This window comes from Triturus cristatus, chromosome 7 (assembly GCF_964204655.1).
Source record: "Triturus cristatus chromosome 7, aTriCri1.1, whole genome shotgun sequence".
In the NCBI taxonomy this organism is placed as follows: domain Eukaryota; kingdom Metazoa; phylum Chordata; class Amphibia; order Caudata; family Salamandridae; genus Triturus; species Triturus cristatus.
Window position 1 is genome coordinate 615,679,788 of NC_140590.1, and position 20,776 is coordinate 615,700,563.

General features: G+C 42.2%; 1 protein-coding gene across 1 annotated transcript in view; it reads left to right on the forward strand.

Annotated features, from left to right (window-relative positions):
- RAB11FIP4 (RAB11 family interacting protein 4) overlaps window positions 1-13,488 on the forward strand; it is a 1,159,525-nt gene extending 1,146,037 nt beyond the window's left edge. Inside the window, exons 14-15 of the mRNA XM_085617187.1 lie at window positions 5,917-6,060; window positions 7,789-13,488. Coding sequence (XP_085473313.1) covers window positions 5,917-6,060; window positions 7,789-7,905 — 261 coding nt within the window. The 3' untranslated portion in view covers window positions 7,906-13,488. The remainder of the gene's footprint in view (window positions 1-5,916; window positions 6,061-7,788) is intronic.
- Window positions 13,489-20,776: the final 7,288 nt, after the last annotated feature.

The following is a 20,776-nucleotide window of genomic DNA, read 5'->3' on the forward strand; positions in this document are numbered from 1 at the left end:
AGCAGTAGGCATGAAAAGGCTCTAAGATGTATTTACAAGCAACAGTAACTGTTCCAAATCTACGTAACAGACTCTCTGAGCTGCTTTGTGGATAGGAAGCTTGCATAGGCTTCCTACCGGTGCCTACAGGGACCAAAGTGGATGCAATGTGCGCAGGCAAATCCATAAAGCAATTGGACAGAAATAATGACTTGATGCTCTCTGGTCATTTTGCGGCAGATCTCACGCATGAACTGCAGCTTCACCTCCTTAAACGGGCCGGGCAGGGAAGCAACAGCAGCCCTGCAAATATGTTGAAAGCAGCCCTGCCCCCTTCCTCTTTGCTCTCTCATCCCTCTTCTGTCTCTCACCTGAACCCACCTCCCGTGCTGCTGTATTTACTGGGAAAGCTGGAGAAGGTGACAGAGTTACGAACAGACAGAGGGCCCTTGTCTTAAAAACCACCCCAAATGCACCAGCCCCCCGGGGAAATAGAAGGGCAGTCTAGGCCAGGCATCAGATGGGCTGTGAATCACAACGCAGAGGCAACCCCTAACTTATTATCACACCCAGCGTGGTTAGGATGGAAGGTCATACAACCCAGCGACCCTACAGAGAGCTTTGGCGGGGACAATTTATAAACTCCAAATCATACCATGTACCTACATGGGACACAGTCATGGCCAGCAAGACGGACGGGTATGGGTGTGTGGAAGCAGGACAGTAATTAAGATAAAATAAAACTCACCGTGCCGCCTCAGCTCCTGGAGGGTCCTACAGTGTCGCATTTTCCTGCTGCTCTTGGCTCTCCTCAGGAAAAGCACACACAGGCAGCCTCCCTCCCCTCCGCCAGTCACAATGCTGCAATGGCAGCCTTGTGATTGGTGCGGTGCAGGCGCACAGTGCCTCAGCTGGGCACCTAATGGGAGTGCACAAACGCGCATGACTGCTTTGGTCGGCCGCAGGCTGACCAAAGCAGTCTGGGCCCACAACAGTGGGCAAGCCACTCCCCCCTGCCCTCGAGAAGGACCACCCACTCGCCCACCCACAACCAGGCACTTCTGCTTTCTCGCAGTGTGAGAAGCAGAAACCTAAAATGGTAGTTTTACCATTTTATGTATCTACTTGTCGCAGTGCGAGAAAGCTGTGGGGCGACGCCTCTATGGAGGAGCCGCCACTGGATGCATAAAAACATCAACAATTTACAAAAGTCAATCCAGTACATTATACAGGGCCCATAAAGAATTAACAAAATGTATGGTCTAAAACATTTTATCACAACAGCAGAAGACTTCTACACTTGATAGAATGCTGGTTATTTGGCCACTGCCACGCAAACACAGATACAAGCTAAACATTGGAGCTAAAGTGTGGCCAGTCTCCACTATCTTAGATTAACCGATCTCAAAATGGGTATCAAAATATTTTCGAAACAAATCATAACATGTACGAAAAAGCATATTGGTCTGAACCAAACAGGAGTCGCAAGTACATGGCGGGAGTTTATTAGTAAAAAAGCCGGCTTGAGGGAAAGCAACAAAGAAATGTAGAGTCTTTAACCTGAGACGCATGAGAAAGTATCTATGCTGTGTATAAGTCATCCAAGTACGAAAATGTTCCATACCTGTCGTCGTCATAGTCGGCAAGTAATCCAATGCAATTGATTTGCAAAGTTCTTTGCAATCTCTATTCTATAACGCCAAGAAAGAAAACAAGCACTGACAGTAACCTTACTCGAGATCAAAAGAATTCCTGGGTTATAATACGGTTATGGTAGTCATAGGCTGGTAAAAACATTTTAAGATAAATTAACTGTAGAATCTTACAGACAATGTCATAATTTCAAGAAATCTGACATAACCAACCAATTATAACTGATTTCCTGCTTGGTCCAGATTGAGATACAGGACATTAGAGTACGCAATTTAATAAGTGTTCATTACAGGTCTATTTTTCTGGTACGGTTTATAAATGAGATTTATGGCCTTTCTACACATGAACATTTTTCTAATATTAGTGAAAAGTTCGAAAGTACAGTGTGATTGACAATTTCTTTTAATGGTCTAACCTTTAGAATTAACTTTTCTTCAGTAGCTCTGATATAAATTTTAATTTAAAATACATTCATTGAAAATTAAATGACAGTCTTCGGCATCATATGAGCTCACCGGCCCAGACTCTCAGATACGCTATAAGGCGCATTCAGTGAATGGTGCACAGTAATGCTCATAATTCAACCAGGGTCCCTCATGTGAAGCAGTGTGTATTTTTGCAGTCCCCATAATCTGCAGAGCTTGTACTCCTGTTTATTCACAGTAATGCTTCTAGTTAAAATCTGATTACTGTCTTAATCAATGTGAATTTTGTAGGCTCTTCATTGGCCGAGTTTTACATATAGCCTCTCATCATGTTATATGTGCAACAGGTGATTTTGTAAAACAATAAGACTTTAATGTTGTGTTCTCTGTGTATGTATACCTTGTTTAACATGGCTGCCACTCTCTTTCGACCTGCTGATCACTGAAGCAGAATGCAGCACTCCATAACTCATAGTGAAAGAAGGAGAATAGAAAGCAATGGCCATAATGAGCTGTCCTTGCACAGCAACCAGGCAGAATAAAGCGCACAGAGGGCATGCCCATTTTGTGTGTCTCGTATATGCATTTTCCTGTTTCATCCTTTAAGTGCGATAACAGATCTAGAGAGAGCCGAGTGTACTCTCTGGGATGGCAGTAGCACTAAAACAAGCGCAGTAAACATTTGCACCCATTTGTGTTCACCAACAAGCAGCTACTGAACTCAAATTCACTTTCAGTACAGTCTTTTTTAGAGAGATGTGCAGAATGTACAGTGAGTTTACTCCCATTGTTTTTTATTTATTTTATTTGTAAAAGCGCATCATAACGGGAAACACTGTGGCTCTTTGCTTCATTGTTGCATTAAATAGAGATAGTTGAAACCTACAAAGCGAAGAAAGCAACAAGTAATTTATGTGCGCATGAGAATTGATGAAAAAATTTATATTCATTATTGCTACAGCAAAACTGTGCTAGCCATTAAAAAGCCCTTGAGACCTGTGAAGTAAGCTGAAGATTCTTTGGAAAATAACAAGCAAGGCTCTCAGAGAATTTGATAGAAAATTGCGGCTCGCTCTGTTTCCATAAAAAAAAATCTTCTTCCCATTCTCGTCGTGTCTCAGTGATTACTTTACAGCACACCTACACTGTTAAGATTTTCTGAAATATTTTGATTTGTAAACAATTATGAACTTGTTTGAATATTTCTCGGAGATTGCTTAATGTTTTACCTCTTTTAGCACTGCATGATGTGTTTACTTCAGCCTCAGTGATGGGCAAATAAAGAAAGTTGGCTAAAACTTCATTATAAGAGAAAGGTTCCCCATGACAATCTACACAATACCTTACACTAGTAGAGGGATAAGAGTGATTGATTATCCATGTTTTACTCTCAGTAACTTTACAATTATTTTGAATATGATTTTGCTCTAGTGTCATCAGCCTCAAAGATGTCCCCTATATTCCAACATACAGAGGGAGGATCAACATGTTTGAGAGATATCTATCTTTAGCTGACAGAGTTACTTATTGAGTGACCCAGCATTAACATTTTTACATAGTTCTGAGATTTGTTTGGAATGTTAAAAAGCTTACAAGTAGACCTTCGCCTGAGAGAATTTGAAGACACTCTAGGACATGTTTGTGCCTTACACAGTGTGTCTCTTTAGGACTGTTTCTTTTGCATGTGTGTATGAAACTTTGCATCTGATGCAACTACAATGTTCTTCACAACCCCAATCCAGCTTACCTCAACCACCACCTCTACTTCTACCAACCCACCAGACATCTTAAATCTGCGTCTTAGGATAGAGCACACCTCCCTCACACCCGGAAGACTCTCCTTCTCATACTTTGTAGCCAGGACCTGCAACGACCTCCCGAAAGACCTAAGAACCTCCCCCTCCCCTCCCCCTCCTTACTGGACTTCCGAAGGAATCTCAATGCATGTCTTTTCCAGGCGAAACGGGCATTATCTCCCCCCTCCTTACCCCCAGGCCTGCCCTACTCAGGGTCTGGATACCCTCATGGTGATTAGCTGCCCTGCTCAAATCCACATAACATAACATGCTTGATGCTGATTAGTACAGACATGTTATGCTCTGTCATAAAGCACTCAGAGGCAGCACCTGGCTAACTGAACACAAGGAAGAACTCTCCATTTTCCTGCAGCATATTTGGGTTCCATCTGTTCTGAGACTGTGTAGGAAGAAGCTAACATTATGTAAATCTGTAATTAAAACATTAATTAAAACATTAGCTTATGGCATTCCATGCCTCTTGTAAAACATTAATTATTGATATCTTTGTCTTGCCACCGTTAGGTCTCTTGCTTCCATCTGCTGTCTGCTTGTGTTATGGAAGCGAACTATACATGAGTAAATAAAGCAATCAGTGACCAGCTCACAGCGGCAGACGCATACTCCTGTCTGCTAAACTTTTCACACTAACAATTGTTTTCCAAACTCACTAGTACATGCGGGATTGTAGTGGCTTGAGTGGCCTTCCGTGTTAAATACGTGCATTTAACAAAAGTGCTCCAGTGCAGTCATGTGTTCAAGTCTTCAAAGAGGGACAGCATCTGTGCCACCATTTGATATTCAGCCTATCATCAAGTGTATACTGGTGTTATTCTCTGAAAACAAACAGGTCATGCACAAACACAGCAACAGTGACAGCTACAGCACTACCAACAGAGACTGCATTTTAATGTTGAAGATGCAAAACAAATCTGATAAAAATCCTTTACCAGGAAAATCAGCTCTCCGTGACTTCTGCCCATGGAAAATAATGGGGCGTGAATTTACTTTACAATAGAGAAGTTACTGGTTCAGTTGTAGGGAAAGCTTTTATTGGCATGCTGACCGAGCACCACCATGAGGCGAGATCGAGATTGTCCCTACTAGCAGAAAATGTGTCCTTGCAGCCAGGGGATTAATGTAATTTTGTCCAGGGTAACAATTATCATTGCAGTGGCATGGTGCACTCCAAACTAAACCAATGACAAGGGATCCTGGGTTATGTAATTGGTCAGAAGTGACCTTATATGGACCAGGACTTCATATTTCACGTTATGCCTAGAGTCGTTTTATTTCATCAGGTCAGTTGAGTTTACTTGTCAAGCGTGTAATGTCTGGTTCCTCCCATTCTCTGAGTGTGGGACTAGCCCATCTACTGCAGGTATCAATATTTTTAAGACACTTCTTCTTTAGAAATACTGTGAAGCAAGGGCAGGACTTAATTTCATCTTAAAGCCCAAATCCTGTCTTAGAACTCTGACGAGCTGTTGTCCTAGTTCTGGGAGAGAGCGCACCAAAGAGTTCCGTGAGATGTTGGGGAACGAGGCCGAAGACCTAGTTCCTTTATAAAATCATGGAACTCCAAGGTGACTTGCAATATCTTTTTAATGTACGGCAGACATTATTTTATTTCATGTAAACAACTTCATTTCTAAGTGTCTTGCTCTTTTATGTTTATTGCAGACTAAAAGAATCAAAAAAGAATTGTACTTCGAATTTGAAACACAGCTACAATAAGTTCATAATATTTGCCAAAAGATATTGGGAGCAGTGTCATGTAAGGCGGATTAAAAAATGCCAGGCTCAGATTTTGTTAAGCTAGCCAGAGATTTTTCTTTTCTGTAATGACCTACAGCGTGGAAACAGCACATACAAGTTGCCATCAGTATCTGGTTCATGCTGATAGCTTCACTTTAGAAAACATATTAGAAGAAGGAAAAAGCAGTTTTCTTTTTTCTTATTGAAAACGCATCACTCTGGCTACAGGCATTGTGCCATTATAAATCAACTGTAATAACACATTATCACTTCTCAAATTTGATAACATTCTGTTTTTTCAACAGGACAACCAGAAGCTCCGGGATCAGAACGATGACTTGAATGGACAAATATTGAGCCTGAGCCTCTATGAGGCGAAGAATCTCTTTTCCACACAAACTAAAGCCCAGTCTTTGGCTGCGGAAATTGACTCTGCATCAAGGGATGAGGTATGGGCTGTACGCATATATTAAAAAGTGTATGCGAGCCAATCAGCAGAATATTAGGATATGGAATGATGCTCACAGTAATTGTAGTCGCACTTAAAGGGGGTTGACCAGTGTATGGAATATTCAATGCAGGACTTGGAAGCCCAAAGAAGAGCTGAACTATGATTTGAAGAGACGGTTGGATTACTGCATCTCTTATACGCATGGGAGGTATACCTTTCAAAGGTTCTGGCTAAATCTGCATTAACTATTTAGTACTGAAAGTACTAAGGAAGTAGCCAGAAAGACAAGGTTTCCAGATATGCTGGTTCATTTGAAAGGCGTATAGGACTCGGTTAGAGGCAGTTGCATGTCATTGAGGCTTAGATGTGTCTCAAGCAAATGCTTGGAAAGCAAATCATCTCAACAAGCCTTTTTTGAGGCGCAGCCCTGTTGTGAACTTTGCTGTTTCCTTGTTGATCAGACCTCACCTTTGATACGCCTTTTGCTCTTTGCAAAAGTAAACCTGTATTTTTTATAATAAGATTGGCAAACATATTCCTTCCCTTTCCATCATACCCCTCAGTTTCTTCTCTGTCATTATACTTTTGCATTGATGTCAATGCTTACGTTCCATTCCTGCAGTTATTTTGAAGGTGCTTCACTTATTAGGTCATCTGCAATTCCACAGGCTTCAAAGACGTGGTCTAAAACAAAACTCATACATTTTTTCATATTTGCATAACATGTTGCCATTTTTGAATACTCACAGGTTAACCTATTTTTAAATTGGCCATTCAAGAGTGGTAGCTGCAAAAAAATGTCTAAATAAACCTATTTGTATAGGCTCTTGAGAATAAGAGGGTCTAGGCTGTGACGAATTGCCTTGGACAGGGTAAAGATCTATTGTAAACCTATGCTGAATGACGTGTAGTCTACCTTTGCTCTCCATAGGAGGCATGGTGTTTTTTCTTGGTTCTCCTTTGCAGGCATTTCTGTGTGCTAATCGCCTCTGGAGCCATGTCTTTTACCCAGTTATGGCATGTTTGTTCTTTGATAAGCATTGGTGGCATTACCATAGGTTAGGGTTTTCTTGTAGCCACCTGAATTCATGCTGTATATTTTCCCGACTCTGGACGCATGCCTGCCTTTGTCCACATATAAAGACATGCCTTTCTTTGTCCACCGTTGATGGCAAACCTTTGCCTTCCTCCCTCACCACATATACTACGTCTTTTCCCATTTCTGGAGGTATGTCTTTAACGTTTTACCGCTGGAGGTAGGCATCCCTTTTAATTTTCCACCCCTGTAGCCATGCATTTCTTTGTATGTAGAAGCATACTGTAAACACAATGATTTCAACCATCCTTTTCCCTTCTCCACCTGTAAAAGAAGACATTTCCTGTAACCACCACTGAAAACGTGCTATTTTCTATTTTTTGCATGATTTGTTAATTTAAGCAGAAATGTCTTCCTGGACTTGTACCCTAGATGCTTACAGTCAACATATGCTTGGAAGGGTGAACATATTGACACAGCAAGCCTGCATTTGTCTGAAATCCATTTTTCTAGCTAATGCCAAAACTGAAGTGTATGACTTTTATTCAGCATTTAATGTTGTTTGCATTTACGTAGAGTATGTGTGCTTTTTCTACGTGGTGGTATTGGTAACAGTGGACAAAACAAGGAAGAACTCTGTATATGATCACCATACTTACACCACTTTTCATCTTCCTTCTCTATTCTCAGCTCATGGAAGCCCTAAAAGAGCAGGAGGAGATCAATCTCAGATTGAGACAGTACATGGACAAGATTATCCTGGCAATTCTGGACCACAACCCATCTATCCTAGAGATTAAAACTTAATCACTCACCGTATGAACATTGTAGGGCATCGAAGCTAGTCACAGCAGACTGATAACTGCACATCCAGCTGGATCTAGGAATCACTCGAATACTGTAAAATAATATTATTTGTATACTATAGTATATGTGACTGGGCACCTCGGTGTATCGGAGGGTCTGCCCATGTGTAAGGTTATTTATACGCAGATAGGTAGGAAACCTTCTGTGGACCATACACTTTGCTTTCAAGTAGCTGTCCTCATGCACTTTCATTGACTGTGAAAACTATGCGTTACTGTATACAGAATATATATATAGATATATAAGGAGGGGATAACTGGAGCATAATGTTTTAAATACTGGAAAAAAATCACTACCTCTGGTTGTAAAAGTAAAAAAACAATATTGGAAAATACTCCAATAAAAAAACATTCCTGTCTTCTAAGTTCCTAGAAAATGGTGCTTAGAACACACACACGCTGTCCTTAAAATTAAAGTTGTATCCCGGACTGTGGGTATTGATTTTCTTAAATCCATTCAATTTACAGCCAAAAAAAAAGTGTGGAATCAAAGGTTGTAAAATAGCCTTGTCAAGTGTGTGTTTTAATGAAAAGACCAGGCAACTCGGAGGAAAAAGGGATTAACATCCGCAGTGTTAATGTGAACATACTCCTCGTTTGTCATTATAGCCTCATGCAGATCAGAAGTGTTTTTGGTAAATGTTTCATATGAGAGAAGCTCACAGCTGAGTGCCACCATCCTCCTTTTAAGCCTTTTATGAATATTTGTAAATCCAGAAAAACCCTCTAGAAATTTTAACCAAGAATTCATGATTTCCAGATTTGAAGTATCAGAAGTTACGTAAACTGGCAGTCATACTTTTCTTCTCATTCAGGATCTCCCCAGGTCAAGACTCCCATGATTCCCATTGTTTGCTTTGACTTCCGCTGTGATGGAAGAACTAAAAAATGTAAATTAGCAATATTTCATCTAGCGCCTCATCTGGTTATTGACTTTTTTTTATGTTCGGTGAGTTCAATGATGTCCATCTTTATAGTCACAGGGTATGTCTGACATCCCCCCATAAAAGTTAACTGAAGCATTGAGTAGCTGCTGGTCTTAATATAGCATGTTCTGGGACATCTCACAAATTCAGTTATTAGTGAAATATATATTTTTAATCTAAAGCTATGATTTCCCTTTGTTTCAATAATTAGACTCAGTGGGTCTGATTTTCAAAAAAACACTCCACATAGTGTAGAATCCCACGTGAGATTTTCAGAGATTTATTCACTTTTGGCATCCCCAAATATCCCATGCTGTTGGCTCAGAATTCTATCAACTATAGAGATTTCCGGCATGCTTTTTATTTGCCCAGCCATACTCCAGAGGTCTGCCCCCAGTATGACAAGCCACAGTTATGACTAGGCGAAATGTGCATTTGCACTGTTCTTTCCACGTAGAAAACATTTTCCAAAGTGGTGTAATCTTTTCTTGTCTCTATATCATAAAATATGTGAGTTTTTGGGGAACTTATCCAGCCTAACTCTACACTTACTCCAATCTCTTTTAGGAGCTCTCCGTTTGCATTTAGGGGGAAAAGCTGCACTACGATAGTTGGTGAATACCAAAAGCACATTTCACTTAAGCTGAGGGAATAGACTATAGATATTTGCAGTTTAGCAAATACATTGCTTTAAAAACACGAGCTGTACTCTAAACTTTAAACTTAGGGCCTAAATGGCCTTATTCCAGGATGTGTTACAATGAGCTATTTTTAAAAAGTTGCCTTAAACATTGCCTTCAATACAAACGCGTGCACTAGTGCAGATTATATATTTTAATGATGCACTCCAGGAGCTGAGTTAGGACGTTACGCTCACCATCATTGTGTAATTTTCCAACAGTGTAAAATCTTCATAATGTAGACGTACCCAAGATACAATATTTAGTTAAACCATCTGGTTAACAGTTCAACCTATACATTCAGTTTGATCTCCGTTGCCATGTGAACATTGATCTAAGGTGCCTGAATATTAGCACATAAATGTATGACTAAAGGTAGAAGGATGTCACAGAATATTGTCTTTCTGGCATCGAAACCTGCGATTTGCAGTTTTGTTTGTCTCCTCCGTCTGCAGAGAGAAGAGAAAGTCTATGTTTTGTATGGGTTGTCTTACTGTGCTGCCTTTATTTTGACATTCAGTGTTGTGAAACCATTAGCTATATCCTGCTGCCAGTTTTGCAGATTGGGATTGTGCCTATAATCTTATTTGTACATCAGCAGAAATGTTCTAGTCAGAGAAGATGGATGCATTCAACTGTTTCGTGACAGCACTGAGGTGACATAAATGAAGACAAGTAAATCAAACTCAGGCATGGCTGACGGATGGCACTTGCCCTGGTAGCAAAAGTATTGCTGAGCCACTCCACAAGAGTGGAGACCCATGCAGAAGAGGACGTGCTTTTCTTGCATGCATGTTTAGCAGCAGTCTTTGGTGGGAAAAAGGCCCAACATAAATTTTGCAACATGCTCCCTTCATATATTTTCCTTCAGAAAATCTGAATTTCAATACATATAAAATGTATACTCCGCCCGGCTTGAGCTGCTAGTAGCTCACTCTAGTAGGTTTATCTTTATGGCGCAAAACAGAAATACCTGATGTAAAATAAAGAAACCTAGCCGCACAAAAGAACTATTGCAAATGACGTAGTTCATAGTCTTGAGATCTTCCACACTGAAAAGTGAATGCCAGGACAGGGCGACGTGCAAAAACTACTTTGGAACTGTGTATTATGGATATGATGAAGGCACATAATAATTTCAACATGAAGACTTTGTGATGGATCCCATCGTGACAGATGCTTTTGAGAATTGAAGATCTCGATGGTTGATGGTGTATTGGTCGTTGACGGCTCTTTTTGCCTGTATCATTTTGTAGCACGCATCCGCCCAGCTAATGTTGCTTTGAAAAAGAATTATGTTGCCCTCACTTTATGATGCTAAATAAACATTTCAAAGTATTGGGTTTAATTACACAACATAATAGTCACACAAATATTGAAGGACCATAGTAGACGAACAGGCTATAAAGCGCAGGTTGTGATGTCTGGAGGTCTCGGTCTGGCATTCATGCTTGTGCAACAGTGTTCAGCAAGTGCACATCACACACAATAAGCAAACCAGGACATAAAATAGATTTGGAAAGCAGATGATGTTTGCCTTCTGTCACATTGTATATATTTATCCATCACCGTGAACTATGCGTCACACTTTACCTTTTGATATTTCTCGAAGAGCACTGGTGCTCAGGGTTGTATTGGTAAGGAGAGCACTCAGGCAATGGGTTAGTATCTGAGTTGCAGTTGTAGGACGTGTTTTTTGGACAGCATGGTGGCCGAATTGGGCTGTGTCTGTGCTGTACAGGTGCCGCCAGCGGCCCAGTGGGGGGCTGAGCAGCCTTTTTGGAGGCAGATGGGCCTCAATTACCTCTCTGTTACCAACAGACCGGAGGTGTCATTCCCAGTCACTCTCTGAGCTGGCCCTTTAATGTATGCTGACTGAGTAGGGGGCCTACAGAAAGTGGCCTCATCTTCAGGTGAGGTTCACCATTGTGAATTAATCCGTGGACACAGAGTCCTGGCAGCATTTGCGTTTTTTTTTATCTCAATGAAGTTAAGAAAACATGCCTCTTTTAGAGAACCCTCTGTCCACCTCCTTCTTTTCATAATACTTAAAACACTGAAGCAGTGTTTTGCAAAAAGGCGCAAACCACAAATGTAGGCCACTTTTTTTTAGGGTACCCAGCAGGGGCGGCCAGTTCAGGTAAGAGCAGTGGGTGGGCGGGGGGAGTAGACAGAAGACGGAATAGGTTAAATAAATAAATAAATAAATAAATAAAACCACTTACCTTGCACTCGCGGCACTGCTGACTCGGCGATGCGTCCAGTGCAAGGCAAGTGGTTTTATTATTTTATTTGACCTATTCCTTCATCGGTAGACTCCACCCCTGCCCCGCCCCACTGCTCTTACCTGAACTGGCCGTTCCTGGTGCTTGGGCCTATTTTTGATCCCAATCCCAACTTTCTTGTGCTGTCTTATAACACCGTGCTGTAATACTCTCTCTGTTGTGAATGGCTGGGTTCGGGTAACTGGTGTGACCCCCGAGCATGGCACTGCAGCGGAAGTTGAGTTACAAAAGGGAGCTGATCTTGGTCAATACACTTGAGCTGCTTGTGGCATCCAAGTCCAAGCCAGCAATTAAAAGGAAACGGGTGCAAATTTAAATCTACTTTTCTGACTGAGGTAGTAAAAAAATGGCAAGCACAAAAGCAGCAAAAGACCTGTCCTGGCCTCTCCAGGCAGGCGGGGTTCCCCTCCGTGGCATAACATCAGAGGATGGGGCCCCCCTTGCAGCATGTGGAGAGGGGCCCCCTAAGTCTCCCATACCTAACAAATATTCATTGACCTTGGGTGAAATGGGGCCTCTTTGAAGTGCTTGGGGCCCCCTGAAGGGGTGGGTCCCCCTGTTCTGCAGGGGCCTGTGTTGCCCCCCTGATTAGCCTGTTAAGAGCATCGTGACCCACAACTTAAAGGACCTTCCTCTGAATCGACAGCAATTCGGGTTCCTTTCCCCAATCCTCCATCCCAAACTGCACGTCTCGTGTCATGATGCCTGGCTGAGTTTTCAGACCTATTGCGACATCCTCCATGAGAAAACCCTTGAATGAGTAACCGCCAGAGCTGCTAAAGCAGCACTGTCACATCCTTGCTGGAGGAGATGGGCTTTTAGTTGGTTGCAAAAACAAAAGACCTTCAGAAGTGTTCATGACTCCAAAAATGCTAAAGCTTAAAACATTCACATCAACAAGTCAACTTGAAAAGGTCCTTCCTTGAAAACTTGAAATATAATATAAATAAGTGTTGATAAACTGGATTTCTTAAAATCAGTTGCTAAATTGAAATTGTGTGGGGTCGTGGGAGGGGGCACAGTTTTTGTCGTTAATCGATATTTATAAGTGTCATTGATTGCATCATCGGAACAGTTTGCTTTCACGTACTGTCTTCACCTCTCTCGGTGTGACCCCTCTATATGTCAAGCTATAGGAACAGTACATGTTTGCACTTACAGTATGTTTAAGTACTGAAAATGTATTTAGAGAACTACTATACATTGTTGTGGGGTCGTTTTGCTTCATTGCACAGATTGTACCTATGTTTTGCATGAATTCTGTTTACTGGTGTGTGTGCCTTTCATGCTCTAGGCCATGATTGTACAGAAACTATTCACGTGATCTGCTACTTGGGTGCATTTTTGTATATTTTCATTGAAAGTATGTTCTGTGTTTTTCACGAGCTGTACATAATGTACATAAAATAGATGATATTTGTATTCCATGTGCCACAATGCTCTGTAAAAAGCTGTCATTTTATACAAATGTCAAGATTGTGCGTTTTTGTTGTGCAAAACATTAGCAACATGTCATAAAAAGCATCGCAGATGATTCACATTAGAAGTTCTGTATTGATTTTTAGAAGCGTGTTTGATAAAAAGGCATCTCTGGTGTATTTCCTTGTCAATGAACAAGACACTTTAATCTGTTGCTTCGAGTGTCATGGATTCTTTATTCTGCCACTGTGTTTGTCTTTTGTGAGCTCAAAATAACTTTCTGCAGTGTTCAGACAACTGTGGAAGATCAGTGTTCTTTAGTGTGCAAGGCAAGTGACTACATTCTCACAACACCGAAACAATCAAAATGGTATCTGTGTCAGAAAGCACCTGGCTGCGCGTTGAGGTTAAGTTTTCAGGGAAATAAGTAATGTAAAAAAAAAAAAAGTAAACCAGTACTGTCCATACATAAAACAATTTGGGAGCATTCTGGCCAGGTGGTTCTATGTTAGAATGCGTCCTCCTTTACAATCCGAGGGAGGATGATGGAACTAAAGAGGATGTTTTAACCTTATCACATGCACAATTTACCTTATAGCATGTGTACGACCAAACATACAAATGCAGCATTTTACCACGCCCACAATATTCCGTATCCAACTCAAACAGAAATCGGACTCTGGGTTTTGACTGAAACTATAAGACTAGGGCATGAAGAAAACTGAATTCCGACGGTGCTTTCAGACCTTACTTATAGCCGGACACAGTTACAAATTTATTTTGCACAATACATTTTAGACATTTAATATGTGGGAGAGCATGATAAGCTTATAAACAGTCATGTTTTAGTTTCATATTACAAGTAGTCTAATGTATGAATGTGCCTGTAATAAGACAATAATATCTCAACAGGTGTTATTTCATAGGCTAGTAAATAAACATGCACATTTAGTTGCAAAATAAACAAATGGGTAGACCCAAAGTTTTTAAAGGAATGCCAGAGGCATATTGTATTAGGAATACGCAAGGTGGAAACATTATGTTCAAGGCATATGAGCTGTAAATCATATGCTGTGCATAGATCGCCATCTAGTGTTGGGTCCGGATGTTTGCATTTTGTTTTTCCACGAAGAAGTATTTTCCAGTCACGAGGTAGGTGATAGTGCGCATGGGCATCGACTCCATTGTAAGATTGTTTTTTTCCGCCATTGGGTTCGGATGTATATCGTTGCGCTCCGGTTTGACACCATTCCTTCGGTTCCACTTGGCACGCAAGATACTCACCCTCAACGGTATTGTTTTTGGTTGTATCTCCCTTTCTATCGCGCATTGTAATTACTTAAAATATTCTTTCGAACGGAAAGTTTGTGGAAGGCTGTTTGGCCTACCAGCCTCGAGTCAACCTGCAGTCGATGGAACAAACTCCCTTCAAATTCTGCCCTGGGTGTCACGTGAAATACCCGCTGCTATCAAGAAAGAGGGACAAAGGGCTTATAAAGGTCCAGCATACTGGCCCTAGTCTAAGTACCAAACAAATGAGTATGCAGTTCCTAAGGGGGGGAGTAAAGGTAAAAAGGAGTAGGCGGGATCCTATGGTGGCTAACGAGAGAAAGGACGGGGAATCCTTCCTTTCGGAATGAAGGCCCTCGCACACCCAGCCCGCTGGGTGTTATGCTTCATCATCGGGCATGCTCCTCGTTGGGTCGGTGCTGCAATACCCGACGGGCACCCTATGTAGGGGCTCTTTGGCGGAGATCTTTTATTCCTTGCCATATGGTGCAGTGGGTGTAAGGGGCCCTAGAAGTGTAGAAGTGCAGAAGTGTAGGTTCAAGTAAATCTTGTAAGTTTAAAACAGGGAATTGGAAGAGTCAGGAAGACTAATTTTAATGGTCATGCCTCCCACCCTGGTTAAAAGATAGTGTGGCGACTCTCTGCAATGATGTTGCAGATTGTTGCGCTCAAATTACTTTGGTCGACATGTTTCTTGCCTATTAGTCTGTTGGATCTGGTGGCAATTCTTCAAGACCTAATAAAAAGTGATGTATCTACACTAGAATCTGTGGTAATATGGTGTATTAACCTAGTTTTACCATCTTGTTGCACCAGAAGGGTGTAGTATCCGTAGGTGCAGTAGCCAATCTAAAAATTTATCATGACTGGCCCCATCGATGCATGACATGGAACGGACACGTTAAAGTAACGAGTGTCATTTGTGTCGCGCCTACTTATCAGAGGACCTACCCTGTAGACACATTACTTTTTATTAGGTCCTGAAGAATTGGCGCCAGAACCCTCTCCACCAGATGCTAGTGAGGAAACATTGAGTTACTGGGTAGAGCTGCCAATGGGGTGCATAAGGAGTCATTAGAAGAGAATTTCTTCTTTTAAACCCTCAGTACCACACAGAAGTCATCACATACACTACTCATGCTTTAAGGGGTGGTCAAGCATGTAGATGACATTTTTAATGACCCAGTCAGACCTCGTATTCTTACCCCTAGAGTGGAGAAACGTACAAGCCAGCACCATCGGACCCTGAATAAATAAGGGGAAAATTGTCACTAGACTCCCTGGTTGTGTCCAATGCAAGAAAAAGAGCCAACTCCCAGACTCCACCTCCTGATAAAGAATTAAAACTCATTGACGCTTCTGGGAAAAGGGTAGCTTCTGAAGCAGCCAATTTCTGGCGCGTCTCCAACACTCAGGCACTGTTAGCACGATATGACCGTGCGCATGGAAAAACTAACACAATATTTACCCACGGAACACAAATCAAAAGCACAAGATCTGGTTCATGAAGGGCAACTAATTGCTAACTATCAAATAAGATCCTCTCTAGATGCTGAAGACACTGCTGCTAGAGCTATAAACACTAGTGTCCTTCTAAGAAGTCATGCCTGGCTCCGTATAGCTGGTTTTAAACCTGAGGTTCAAACCTTCATTTTAAATACCCCATTCGATAAGGAACAGCTATTTGGCCCAGTGGTAGATTCTTCAAAATGAAGAAAGACAGTGAGGTAGCCAAATCTATGGGAGCCCTTCAGTCCCCACAGGGTCGTGCTTCCTTTCGATGCTCCGTTTACCGAGGAGGTTAGAAAAACACTTAATCAGAGGCTACCTCCACCTTTAGGGCAATAACCAACCCTCTTTATCTAGGGGTTATTTTAGGGGAGGTTACAGGGGTAAGAACGGTAAGGGCAGGGGCCGGGGTTCAAACACACGCACCTTCCCCACCAACACAAAGCAGTGACTTGCCTCCACTTCCCCCCGACCACTCAACACCTGTCGGGGGAAGGCTGTCAGCTTTTCCTACCAGTATGGCAATGAATAACAATAGACAATTGGGTGCTCCAAATTATCTGTTCTGGTTCCTGCCTGGAATTTGTAAACAAGCCTCCAAATATTCCACCAAAGCCACACAAACTATTACCAGACCAGCTACACCCCCTCAAACAAGAGGTTGTCTCTACTTCTAAAAGGGGCTATAGAGCATGGGCCACCCCAACATCACGGGTCAGGAGTATACTCTTTTTATTTCCTAGTCCCCAAAAAAGATGGTACTCTCAGGCCAACTTTAGATCTCAGAGAACTCAACCGGTACATTCAGTCAGACCATTTCCACATGGTGATACTTCAACAGGTGCTTCCTCTGCTACAGAAAGGCGATTTTCTATATACTCTAGATCTAAGACGCCTACTTTCATATACAAGTTCACCCTGCTCATCGCAAATTCCTCAGGTTTGTAATACGGGGTCAACACTGTCAGTTCCGAGTACTCCCATTCAGCGTCACCACCGCCCCCAGAGTCTACACAAAGTGTCTGGCGTAGTAGCTGCTCACCTAAGGAGACAAAGCATTCACGTCTTTCCGTACTTAGACAACTGGCTTATCAAAGCCAACACTTACCAACAATGTCTGCAGCACACTTTCAGGACAATTCGGTTACTGCATCAACTAGAGTTCACAATCAATGTGCCAAAGTCACATCTCCAACCAACAAATATAAAGGACTACCTAGGAGCCACACTAGATACTCGAAAAACTTTTGCTTTTCCCAGCTCAGCCAGAATTCAAAATCTTCAGGCGTTAGTTCTTCGCTTTCAATCCAACCATTGGATTCCAGATCAAACTCGTATGCAGCTACTGGGAATGATGTCATCCTGCATCATGATCGTTCCCTATGCCAGACTACACATGCGTCCACTTCAAGAATGCTTAGCCAGTCAGTGGAACAAGTCACAAGGTCTATTGACCAACCTAGTGTTGGTAAGCCGCCGTACTCAGCACTTTGTGCAGTGGTGGAACACACAAAATGTATCGAAAGGATGGCCGTTCATTGACCCGGTTCTACAGATAGTACTGACAGCGGACGCGTCCCTCACTGGCTTGGGAGCTCATCTACAACAGCACACAGTGCAAAGCTTGTGGAGCCAATAACAGAAGTTGCTCCACATCAATCACCTAGAGCTGCTTGCAATATTCCTTGCACTCAAGGCATTTCAAACTCACCTAGAGGGCAAAGCTGTCCTAATTCGTACAGACAATATGACAGCCATGTATTACAAACAAAAACAGGGGGGGACACACTCTCTCCAACTGTCCCACTTAGCCCAAGACATCTGGAGGTGGGCCATTCAACAGAAACTTTATCTCCTAGCTGAACACCTCCCAGGAGTCAACAATCAGATTGCAGATCTCCTCAGCAGGCAGAGACAGCAAATACATGAATGGGAACTCCACCTTCAGGTCCTCTTTCTATACATTCAACATTGGGGAGTCCCTCACATAGACCTGTTTGCCACACATCTAAACACAAAATGCCAAACTTTGCATCCAGGTATCCACACCCATTGTCCAAAGGCAATGCACTATGGATGAACTGGTCAGGGATATTTGCTTATGCTTTTCCGCCTCTCCCAGTCATTCCATCAGTGGTTCGGAAACTCAAACACGCGTCCCTGACACTAAACCTAGTTGGTACCACATGGGCACGTCAACCTTGGTTCACAACCATATTGGAGCTTTCAGTAGTTCCCCCCCAGAAACTACGTCTTGCACCCAATCTACTCGCACAGAGCCATGGAGACATAAAACATCCAGACCCCGGTCAACTCAATCTGGCAATCTGGCCCCTGAAGTTTTAGAATTTGGATATCTTAATCTACCGCCAGACTGCATGAATATTACCAAAGAGGCTAGACATCCTACCACAAGAGCCTGCAATGCAGCAAAGTGGAAGTGGTTTGTGATATACTGTAATAACAACCACATGATGCTTCTGTACAAAACATTATATGTTATTTGTTACATCTACATCTTTCAAATTTAGCGTAAACGTCCATACGCTTACATCTAACTGCAATGGCTGCATACCTCCAGAATAGACATCTATCTCTTTTTATGGTGCCCGTTATCAAAGCCTTTATGGAGGGACTCAAAAGAGTAATTTCCCTGAGACGTCCACCTGCTCCAGTGTGTAATCTCAACATTGTTCTCACCTGACTAATGGGTCCACCCTTTGAATCATTGCACAAATGTGAACTGCAATTTCTCACATGGAAAGTTGCTTTCCTCGTTGCTATCACATCACTCAGAAGAGTGGGTGAGCTTCAGGCATTAACTAAAGAAGAACCTTTTTTCACAAATGCACCAAAATAAAGTGGTTCTTCGGACTAATCCTAATTCCTTCCTAAAGTCATTTCTGCTTTTCATATCAATCAATCTGTTGAGTTACCTGTGTTCTTCCCTCATCCAGATTCAGTAGCAGAACGTGCCCTACACACATTAGATGTGAAGAGAGCATTGCTTTATTACATAGAAAGGACAAAACCTTTCCGTAACACAAATCAACTATTTGTCGCTTTTGCTCCTCCACACAAAGGAAATCCCATATCAAAATCAGGTATTGCAAGGTGGATAGTCAAGTGCATTCAAGTATGCTATGCAAAAGCAAAACGAATGTTAACAGTTCCCCCTAGAGCACACTCTAAACGAAAACTGGGGGTTTCTATGGCATTCTTAGGAAATATACCCATAGATGACATATGCAAAGCTGGAACATGGTCTACACCTCACACATTCACAAAACACTATTGTGTAGATGTGTTAACAAGACAACAAGCTAGAGTGGGCCAGGCAGTTTTATGTACACGATTTCAGACCACTGCAACAGATACAGGTTAGCTACCGCTTTGGGAGATCACTAATATGTAGTCTATGCACAGCTCATATGCCTCAAATGGAAAATGCTACTTACCCAGTATGCATCAGTTCTTGGCATATTGAGCTGGAGAATCAAATGCGCCCACCGCCTCCCCGGGTACCTATACCTGTTGCAATAGCATCTTACTTAGATACATGCATTCATGGACATCTCCTTTTACTACTCTTACTAACTCTATTATCACCCTCTGCGGGAAAACAATCTAACAATGGAGTCGATGCCCATGCACACTATCACCGAAAGGAGAAGTCACCTACCTCGTGACTGCAAAAGACTTCTTAGAAGAAAAACAAAGTGCAAATATCCAGACCCAACACTAGATGGCGATCTATGCACAACTTATGACTCTACAGCTCTATATGCCAAGAACAGATGCATACTGGGTAAGTAGCATTTTCCATTTGGAACAAGCAAAATGGAAACAGTAGTAGCAGCACTGTTAAGTAACCCAACGTAACTGTGCACATAAGTGCTCGTGACACACAGGGTGGACGGAGCAAGTGACAAGTGAAACAGCGATAAGCGGTGCAAGGTGAAAAATGGTGACAGTATTTACAAGGTACTTGAGGTTCACAGGTAGGTATTTACAAAGGATTACACAGGAGTTGGACGTTTTGGTGAACCAGAGTTATGGCGCCAAAGGTTGCACTGGAAAATCAACTAAATGTGCATGTTTATGTACTAGCCTATGAAATAACACCTGTTAAGCTATTGTTTTCTTTTCACACTATTAACACCCAGATCTCAACTGGGTTTACAGGTGTATTCCTGTTGTTTTTTCTTGTGATAAGACAATGGCATACCTAGGCGGTTGTAATAAATTATTACAGGCGATTTGTGACATTCCATGGTGCAGTGACATGACATCCTTTACTCAGCGTGAAAGAAGCTGTTGTGCCACAGATAAAACAGTGAGCTTGTGTGCTGGCATCAATCTGTAACGCAATCTGTTACTTCCAGTATATAGAGACAGTGCACGGAGCCTCGCGCTCCATCTTTCTTGGTCATTGAAGAATGCCGGCTCTCTGAGGCAGCAGAGGGACGCAGGCACACCGATGAGAGCATACATCAAGTGAGTGGGAACATAGGGGCATATTTACAACGAGGCGATAAAAAATTCTTTCGGCCGAAAAGCGGCGATAATTTAATCGCTATATTAGCAAGGTCACGCTAATGCGTGAAACCTTGCTTTAGCATGGGGATTTCTAATGCCCAGCTTTGCATCTCTAATGAGATGCAAAGTGGGCGTGCCTGACCTGACATGATAGGAGAAATGTC